This window comes from Alnus glutinosa, chromosome 7 (assembly GCF_958979055.1).
Source record: "Alnus glutinosa chromosome 7, dhAlnGlut1.1, whole genome shotgun sequence".
NCBI lineage: Eukaryota > Viridiplantae > Streptophyta > Magnoliopsida > Fagales > Betulaceae > Alnus > Alnus glutinosa.
This window is the reverse complement of record NC_084892.1, coordinates 5101824-5111557: the sequence shown is the minus strand read 5'-3', so window position 1 is coordinate 5111557 and position 9734 is coordinate 5101824. Positions and strand designations below refer to the sequence as shown.

The window sequence follows — 9734 nt, the reverse complement described above, 5'->3', positions numbered from 1 at the left end:
GAGGGGTTGGTCCAGAACCGGCGGTGAAGAACGAACGAGAGAGATGCGGGCCGGCGCCGGTGAAGGATGGCCGGCCGAAAAACGAGAAAAAACGCCGGAGAAAGGGAGAGCACGCCGGAAAATGGGGAAAAAAATGCCAGATGCAGGGGGAGAGAGAGATCGATGGGGGGAGTAGAAATCGCAGGAGAGAGAGAGCGATCGGGACGGCGGTGGTCGGCTAGTCTCCGGCCGAAAGCCCCAAAACAACCCAAAATCACACAATCAAACACCCTCCTTCGGCCATCAACAGTGACCGACCGTAGAGAGAGAATAAGGTGGCCGGCGCTCCTGGTCGGCGGTGAGAAGGCGATCTGTCGTGGGCGGTGCTCTGATGGGTGGCGGGGGATGGCTGTCGGTGGGACGAGGGAGGAGGGAAAAAATTGGGGGAAAGTTTTTGCGGGAAGAAAGCTTTTTTGAAAATTTTGGGGAAATCGTGTGTTTAACAAACGCTGTTGGAGCTGTTTGGTAACCAATCCAAACCATTTCAATTTTCATTTCACTTCTCCCAAAAAAATCAAATCAAAAACATTCCAACTTTTTTACACTTTTTACATCACATCAATAATTTTTTATTACTATTCAAATAAAAAAACTCACTACAAAACAAAATTTTTTCACTTTTCTATAAAACATTCTCAAATTCTATATCACATCAATCATTTATTACTACTATTCAAATAAAACATCTCATTTTCCACAACTTACCAAACAGGTCCGTTGTTTTTTTTTTTTTTTTGTTAAAAAAGAAATGCCACGTGCCAAAAAAGGGGACTAATAAAGGTGAGCCGGATAGACCGTAGACGAACTCAATCCTAAAATCTGATCAAAATTCGTAACCCTCTCACTCTCTCTACGCAAAATGTCAGGCTACCCACACCATCCTCCCGGCTACGGCTACGGAGCGCCGCCGCCGCCTTCGCAGCAGCATGGAAGTCAGCCCTACGGCTCGGCCCCTTACGGTGCACCTCCACCACCACAGGGTTACGCCACCCCGTACGGCGCGCCACCGCCACCACAGCCGCACGGGCAGTCGCCATACGGGGCCCAGCCCTACGGCGCCGCGCCCTCCGCCCCGCCCTACGACCACAAGCCCCCTAAGGACCAGTCCTCTGTAGCAACCGCCTACCCCCCATCGGCGCAGGGCTACTCCCCGTTCGCCGCGCTGGTGCCCTCCGCCTTCCCGCCCGGCACCGATCCCAATGTCATCGCCTGCTTCCAGATTGCCGACCAGGATGGCAGTGGCCTCATCGACGATAAGGAGCTGCAGAGGGCTCTCTCTTCTTACAATCAGAGCTTCAGCTTGAGGACCGTCCATCTTCTCATGTATCTCTTCACCAATTCCAACTCCAGGAAAATCGGTTAGATTCTCTCTCTCTCTATAAATATATATCTCTGGTTTTGTTTTATTGGTGTTGTGTTGTGGTCTCAATTTCGCTTGGCCGAGCAAAATCCCGGCGTACCGTGCTAAATTGCGCCGGATTGGAGGTTCTCTGATTGGGGAAATGAGTCCGGTCTGGCTGGCAGACGAGCGTTGCACACGGTGTTTGACTCGTGGCACGACCAGAGGGATTCCAGATTAGAAAGAAGAATTCGATGAAATGTCCGCAATGCCCTCTTTTTTCTTCTTTTTTTCCCGATTTGACCTAAATGCTGATACGCCGCGTACAAGGCAATCCGTAACGCGTTTCGGATTAAAAGTCACGTGATTCCACATGCCGTGTTCGGTGGCCGTAGTTCGCGGGCCCCGTGGCCGATCATTTGTTTTTTTTTAGAGAAATGGTGTCCCCCCTCCCCCTTTACAACAAAAAAAAATGTAAATTTATTCAAAAAAAAAAAAAGAAAAAAAAAAGAAGTGGACTTTTTGATTGTTTTGTTTTTTCTTTTTCAATACAATTGCATTTTTTATTGTAAGGGGAAGGGGCCGGTTATCATTTCTCTGTTTTTTTTTTTTTTTTTTTTTCTTATTATGGAGACTATGGATGGACTATGGTGTTTAATTAGGTCACCCACTCCTATATAATTATATTTACTTGGTAAACCTTTACGCCTCACGTTTAGGTTTCAAGGAATGAGCTGCTTGTTTCATGTTCCGGGAATCAAAACTATTTTTCTTATTTATTTAAATAAACTTCACGATAACTTCTTTTATAATTTTTTTTTTATTATTTAAATGTCGCTTTTAAAAGCTGGTTCTTATCAGTTTCATATGTACAAACCAGTTGGTTGGAAATTTCAGTCCTTTTGTAAATTCTTTTTTGAAGTGATAAGCTAATAATGACATAAAAGTAGTGATTTCAAAGAGCAATTCTATTAGTACATTAAATGTCTATGAAGGGTTCATAAAAAAAATGAGGTGGCTTTTAAAATCACCATTTGATTAATCACACGCCCAATGATGATTTTAAAAACTACCTCATTTTTTTATAGACACATGATAGACACTTAATGTACATATAGAATAACTTGATTCCAAATGGAGTTAGGCATTCTTCGAGCTTGAGTCCATTTGAGTCCATTTCAAAGAAAAAAACAATTCATTGTGTTTTGAAATTGCAAAAGCAAGTTTGGGTTTGCTTCCTTTGAAGAATCTAGTCATTTTCATCGTACCAAGGTTTATTGATTTTTTTTTCTTCTTTTTATTTGTAATTTTAATGTAGGACCTAAGGAATTCGCTGCATTATTTTACAGTCTTCAGAGTTGGAGGGTGAGTATGAGTTTTAATTATCATTGACAAACAATACATTTTCTCTTTTCAAATCTAAATGTGTTTCCTAATTGTCTGCTACTCTATTGAAATTGCTTCAGGACATTTTCGAGAGATTTGATAGGGACAGGAGTGGCAAAATTGATTCAAATGAGTTGCGAGATGCACTTTTGAGTCTGGGATTCTCTGTCTCACCGGTGGTTTTGGATCTGCTTGTGTCTAAGTTTGATAAAACTGGAGGCAAAAACAAGGCCATTGAATATGATAATTTCATCGAGTATGTTCTGTTTACTGTTTCACTTTTTTTGTTCGGTTGGTTGGAGACTCTAGTCTCTAGTGCCCTTTTATTTCATTTGATTGATATATACTTGCAAATTGAAATATAATTTTATGTTTTGGCTGACTTTTTTTTACCAATTTGTAATGCAGGTGCTGTCTTACAGTTAAGGTAAGTTCCTTGTAATTTTCATTATCAGCATCATCATTAAAACATTGTCTCTACTCTTGGGTGCCTAATGCACTAATTAGGTCGGCTCTAGCAAAGGCATTTCTGCCCTTGGTACTTGGTTATAGTGGAAGAGGGGATTTCTTCTTCCCCCTTTTAACTTATATTTAAGCTTCTAAAATTGGTTTTATCACTTAACATTATTTCAATACCACTGACAGTTCTCTAAGTTATGCACGAATCTATAAAATATTCAGAACAGCACCCAATTGCTAGAATTTATTTTCCTTCTTTTAGTGTTGTTGCATAACTTTCATATGTGAATTATGTTTCAACAAATCTCGAGTCCGAGCTTTCAAGTGCTTGAAGAAATTGAACTGTTCTCATAATTTTTCAAGTGTGAAGCTGCTGATGGTGGGTTTTGAAAAAGGTTGACCAAGAGATTTCACCTATTCAATATTTGGTTTATGAGGTTGTTAATTATGCCTCTTGCAGGGACTAACTGAGAAATTCAAGGAGAAGGATAAATCGTACTCTGGTTCAGCAACTTTCACTTATGAGGCCTTCATGCTGACTGTTCTGCCGTTCCTTGTTGCATAGGATGTTAATGCTCTTTGGATTCTGGTTTGGAGTGTTTTTCCGTAAATGATGCAACCTTATATTCCAGCTTTAGTGAGAGCTCTGTGTTATTGTGCATGCATGTTCTTGTTCAATTTTAAAACTCTTGTATAAGTGTTTCTATGCTATGTAATTTGCTGGCAAATTTCTCAATCCATGCTTTTTTTTCTTATGCCCAGTAATGCTAAAAACTACATTTTAATCTCACAACTATTTGATTTTGTTGACGTAGTAGTGTTAATTAACCTTTTGAATCGGTCTTTGTTAAAGAAATAAATAAAATTAAGAATTGAATGGCAAAATTACGTCAGCAAAGTGAGGTAGTGCTAAAATAAAAGTGTGGTTTCTAGCTTTACTTATTTACTTTTGCCCTTTCTAGTTTGGTTATCTCCTCTTCGAGCTTATATTTTGCAGGTTATTATTTGTGTGATCATTTTTGGGCTAAAACATATACTACAATAGCTCAAAGAAGGTTAAGGGTTTGTTTGAGTTTGCGATTTTAAAAAGTGCGATTTTAAATAATGATTTTAACATGTGATTTGAAAAAGTGATTTTTAGAAACGCATTTGCGCGTTTGGTAAAATTGCGGTTTAACTTTTAAAATTATGCGTTTTCAAAAAAAACTCGCCTATGATTTGAAAAATCAGATTTTCTGTGTTTTCAAATTGCAATTTTTAAAAAGTAATTTTCAAACGATTTATGTTCTGTAATTTGGTTTAAAATTGCACTTATTGAGTACGAAATCGCAATCCCAAACGCACCCTAAAACTAACTTTAAATTATTGCTCGATTTCAACCATCTTTTGGTGGTTGTTGTTTTCAAGTGGGGGTTGTTGTTTTCAAGTGGGGGTGCAGATAGGCTTGTCCGAATCTGTTCTCTTTTAGCTTTTATAACCGCATTGCGCTGCCCATTGAGAGGACTGGGTCATTTGTTTGACCAATTTTTTTACCATTTGTAATTATTTTAGCGCTGATTTAGTTTGGTTTGGGTCTACTGTTGGGGAGCTCACCCATTTTTCATTAATAAGATCGTTCACTTATTTTTCCTTTTGGATCAGAAGTGGAAAAGATCTTCCCCTGTAACCCTTTTTCCTTATTCAATTTTATATATATATATATTGCCTTGAGAAATGTTAAATATTACTCCCCTAATCTCTTATTTTCATCCTATTGGATTGATGTGTCAAATGGATAGTGTTCTCTAGCTCTTTGATTTTGATTTTGATTTTTTTTAACAATGACTGATCAAAAAATTAATGGGTACTACCACGTCAGTTTAGTTCAGTGAGATTTGATGGTATAACATGTAACATAGCTCTTATTACCCACACATTGTATGTGTTGGTGGTAATTTCAAACGTGCAACAACATAGGTACCAATTAGGGTTAAAGTATGTATATTGTTCTTGAAAAATCATCTAAATTTTAGATTCATCCTAAAAAAATTTGGTGTCCAAATTAGTAATTATGTTTTTTAAAGAACTTTATTTTGGTCTTTTTCTTTATACGGTCTATTAGAGTGATGTAATTGATTGACTGTACACTTTTTTGTCTATGATCGTGGTCCAACTTCAAAACTAAAAATCCCTTTGCCAACCAACAAAACCTAGAAAAATGGCTCATCAATCCTCCTCACAAGAGCTTTGTTAAAATATTAATGAAATAATTAAATTCATTATTTTCTAATAACTTATGCTTTGTTAAAATATTAATTAAATGATTAAATTAACTATTTTTTATACGCTTAAAATTTTTAAATTAACAAAGGACAGATACTCAAGCTCAAGCGATATGAGATGTATTAAATATATAATAGGAGATAATGCAGTTATATGGTTCTATAAATGTTAAGTCCCTTTTCAAATTATGGAACACTAAGTAGAACCTCCATTTTCCCTTGGAGTATACAACTCAACTGTTGTTATTCCACCTGATTGTTGAGTTGGCCTTGCATTTGCTTCAAATCCCTGCAAAAAGAGCAAACCAGCAGTCAAGTTTCAACATCAGGGAAGATGTACCATGACAACATATTTCTGCATGGAATTAGCTTCAATCCCTTGGCAATACAAATCAAAAACATGGGCTTAAAGTGAACAAGAAAAAGTGAGCAATAACATAGTTTTTGCACCAAGCCACATCTTTCGCTAGTTTTTATCCGCTTTATCTTTATGACTAATTTATTTGCCGGTTCTCGCATTAAGTATCCCAAATTGAGGGCCCTCTCAATTTCAAGTGAAATGGATAGTATCCATTTTAATTTTTATAGTCAGGATTTAAAGTTGATTTATCTAACGGTATACGTGATTTTACAGTATTTATATTTTTTTTAAAACGTGCCAACATTGATTTTATATGTATAATTAGATACAACAACTTTAAATCCTGACCACGAAATGGCAAAAATCTATACCCGCCATCAGTAACTTTATCTTTCTAAATTCACTCTTTCTTGAGGTTACTTCCACACACCCTTGATTTGTTTAAAGTATATAATAAAAAAGATGAATATTTATTCAGAAACACTAACATCATGAACGGCATCCCTTAAGGCATGCACTTGCTCCCTTGAAACTGTCCTCACCTATAAAGAGAATTGAAGTTACGTGTCAATAGAAGTGCATCTATGGAGAAAAGATAAAGGTAAAAGAACCAACATCGAAATTGTGCTTTTTGTAAAGGACCTTCTTGACTATTGTCCAAATGACGCCCTCAGTGCATGGAGGAACTGTAAGAGAACCAATGTATCTGTAATACTTTCTGCTCCCAAACTTAATAACTCCTGGGTTAATAATCCCCAAATCTCTCTCTTGTTCTCTCCCAACTGATTTTATGTGGTGGAACAGCTGGAGGGGGGGAAGAGGAATAAAGAAAATCAATAAACAAGTAGACAAGCTGCAGGAAAAAAAAAATTACAAGTTCTCAAACTAGACTTGATTCATTCATACTGCATATTACTCTTCTGATGCATGAATGTCAAAAGTATGCTATTACTTTTGCATTCCAAAGCATTTTAATTGAATCCATTAAGATATCCTAAAGGATGTTTAATCATTTCCTATCCATAAAGAGAGAGCCATTTAAATACCTTCGAAAGGAAGGGATCAGGGTGGCCATATTTGTAAACAATTCCAACAACAGATATCTTTCCACTGGAGCTTTCATGAACTGCATGAAGCTCCAAGTCATACCTGAACACAGAATTTGCAGAAAATAGATGTGAACAGCCATTAGTTTCTTGTTTTGTATGGAAAGAAAATGTGTTGAGTGGGTGTATGTATATTAGTTAGCATGGAAGGTCTTTCAATGAAAACTGAAGGTTAAAAAAACAAAGGGGCAAACAAAGGACCTTGATCCATTGAATGTGTGCTCAGAGGGTGAATGCCAATGACACTGCCGCAGCTTGTAATTAGTCCCATTTATGTTAATTTTTCCTGCATCCTGTTTCCACCTCACCTGGTGAAACATTCAATTTTAATTGTAAACTGAATCAATATCAACTGACTGGTAATATATATCTTATCACATCTTTTAAGGACTCATAGCTTAGAAAGATCTTATAAAAGGATCTAGTGATGAGCGTTTCGATATCCTGATTTAGATTGATCATCAAACAATTGACTTGTCCTGACTGAATGATCAGGGTTAGTGTCCATGCCATTCATGCATTCATGGGATTGAAGTTGCAAACATTATCTGAATTGACATATAATAAAAACACGACTACATAAAAGGATAACAAAATATAGACTGAAGCAGCAGCTTACTGCAATGTCGTGTCCCCTGTTCATCACCACAGCAGGAGCTGGTTTGTAACCCCTTTTTAATTTTCCTAGAGACGGAAAAACCTGCACCCTTTTGTCCAAAAGATCAATAGGGGACTGCATTTTTCCATTACCACAGACTTTCCAATGTGGATCGATTTGGCCCCACTTCATTGGCCCTTTACCAGTTCCTTCAGTGTAAGTAAATGGAAATTCATCATCTGTCCAAAATAAAGGAAAAGAAGTACAAATTAGATACATGTTAATATGTGCGGCATGAAGCAATATTTCAAATGCAAGAGATAAAAGTGATGGTGCTTTTGTATATGAGGAACTTAAACCACTGCATGACACTCTCCATATTAAAAGTGTGTAGTCTTTCCATGGTTATGCATAACACTCTCCATATACCACTTAACGGTAGAATCCACCCCTTGAGAAAGAATTCATCACCACAAATGAGATAAAAATGTAAAGCAATGTCATTTTTTAAATTTTAAGCACAACCAGAAAGTATAGCTAGGTCCCTAGCAGACCATTTGCAAGGATATTAGTATTAGAATATAAAATAAATGATTAAATTCACCTCTTTCTATCGACTTAAACTTTTGGAATAAGTTATGATTTAATATGGTATTAGAGCCAAAAGTCCGGAGTTCGAACCTTGACTCCGTCATTCACCTCCCATTTCAATTAAATGTTTCATGTGTTGAGCCTTAATAATTAAATGAGAGTTTGAGCCCGCACATGAGAGAGAGTATTAAAATATAAAATAAATGACAAATTCATCTCTCCCTTTCTATCGGCTTAAGCTTTTAAAATAAATGATAATTTAACAATTAGGACTACAATGGACTCGTTATCATTGTTAGGTGAGACACAATGTGACATTACTTTTTTATGTTATTCAAGCCCAAATTCATTCATTTTCTTAGAAGATAAGCATTATCAAAAAAAAAAAAAAATTCTTTTTTTTTTTAATGATTAAAAAAAAATCAGAGAGAATTTTCAGAGAGAGAGAGAGAGAGAGAATCTCCTCTTTTCTCAAACATAAAGAGAAGATGACTTGGCAATCCTATGAAAAGACAAGTGAAAGAACAAAGAAACAGATGAAAAGGTTGTCTCTTTCCGAAAGTAAGTGCTGAAATTAACCTATTAAATCTTCAAAATGAGATCTTGGCACTTATTTAAATAACATAAATAACTCATAAAGAACGGCTTTATTTGGTAACGTATAATGTTTATTACAGTGTCTGGCGAAAAAAAGAAAAAAGAAAAAGCAAAGAATATTTTTGAATTAAAAGAGAAAAAAAAAAAAAAAAAATCTAAATCACGGCAACATCAAGAACACACATAGAGAAATAGAAAGAGTGAGAGTATAATGTAATCTGGCATGCAGTTGTTCTAATGTGTTTACCATTGTCCCATCATTGTTTACAAAACAAAATCTCTCCAAATGCGATCTGACCAGAGAAAGAACTTCCAAAAAAAAAAAAAAAGTGGGTGTTTTTGTCTGTATATTAAGGAAACCATTCTTTCATGTCACCAAAACTAAGAAAACCAAACAAAATCCTCATCAATGATCTTGATCGAAGATAGACTATAACAACAATGGTGCATGTGTTTCCTCATCACCCAGGAAAAAAAGAAAGAAAACCAGAACAAAAGGCAGCAAGAGAAGGAAAGAGAATAAGAGAATACCCAGTTCAGACTCGAGAGCTGTAGAGAAGTGGTGGGATGAGAGAATAAGAGAAGTGAGAAAGACAGAGATGGCGGTGGGATTGGTCTGGAAGAAGAAAATCATGGTGCTAGCTTGCTGCTCTTTTTGCCTACTCTGTGTATTAAGGAGGTGGTGATCGATGTTTAAATGTTGGTGACTATTTTGATGTTTGAAAAACTTTCAATTGCCTATGTTTTCTTGTCTCTTATGTCTCTCCTTAATGACAGTGTCAGCTACAGCCTACATGTGCATGGCTTTCCCCACGCTCTAAAATGGCGCGTTCTGTATTGCACTAAATTTAATGTTATTAATATCTTTATTCCAAAAAATCGGATGGTCATTAACTTAATCGGACATAAATTTCCTAGTTCATACAAACTAATTTTTAAAAGCCACATGTGTCCTAATATGATTATTATTATTTGGTCTTGATTCGTGTTAGAGTTC

The 9734-nt window shown here is 36.5% G+C and overlaps 2 protein-coding genes across 2 annotated transcripts; one reads left to right on the top strand and one right to left on the bottom strand.

The window, feature by feature from the left end:
- The first annotated feature begins 839 nt into the window (after positions 1-839).
- LOC133873566 (calcium-binding protein CBP-like) lies at positions 840-3959 on the top strand. Its single transcript, XM_062311288.1, has 5 exons — positions 840-1397; positions 2697-2743; positions 2845-3020; positions 3173-3191; positions 3684-3959. Exons 1-5 carry the CDS (start codon positions 899-901, stop codon positions 3786-3788), a joined length of 846 nt encoding a protein of 281 aa, XP_062167272.1. The 5' UTR covers positions 840-898; the 3' UTR covers positions 3789-3959.
- A 1608-nt stretch (positions 3960-5567) lies between these two features.
- On the bottom strand, positions 5568-9413 carry LOC133874045 (alpha carbonic anhydrase 4-like). The gene is made up of 7 exons (XM_062311879.1): positions 9269-9413; positions 7571-7788; positions 7153-7259; positions 6892-6994; positions 6488-6649; positions 6334-6387; positions 5568-5773 (listed from the first exon to the last, which is right to left on the bottom strand). Exons 1-7 carry the CDS (start codon positions 9369-9371, stop codon positions 5681-5683), a joined length of 840 nt encoding a protein of 279 aa, XP_062167863.1. The 5' UTR covers positions 9372-9413; the 3' UTR covers positions 5568-5680.
- Between the last annotated feature and the right edge of the window lie 321 nt (positions 9414-9734).

Coding starts and splice junctions, on each gene's coding strand:
- LOC133873566 (XM_062311288.1), top strand. CDS start 899: ATGTCAGGCTACCCACACCATCCTCCCGGCTACGGCTACGGAGCGCCG. Junction 1,398..2,696: donor TTCCAACTCCAGGAAAATCG/GTTAGATTCTCT, acceptor ATTTTAATGTAG/GACCTAAGGAATTCGCTGCA. Junction 2,744..2,844: donor ACAGTCTTCAGAGTTGGAGG/GTGAGTATGAGT, acceptor AAATTGCTTCAG/GACATTTTCGAGAGATTTGA.
- LOC133874045 (XM_062311879.1), bottom strand. CDS start 9,371: ATGATTTTCTTCTTCCAGACCAATCCCACCGCCATCTCTGTCTTTCTC. Junction 7,260..7,570: donor ACAGGGGACACGACATTGCA/GTAAGCTGCTGC, acceptor ATGTTTCACCAG/GTGAGGTGGAAACAGGATGC. Junction 6,650..6,891: donor CTGATCCCTTCCTTTCGAAG/GTATTTAAATGG, acceptor CCCCCCCTCCAG/CTGTTCCACCACATAAAATC.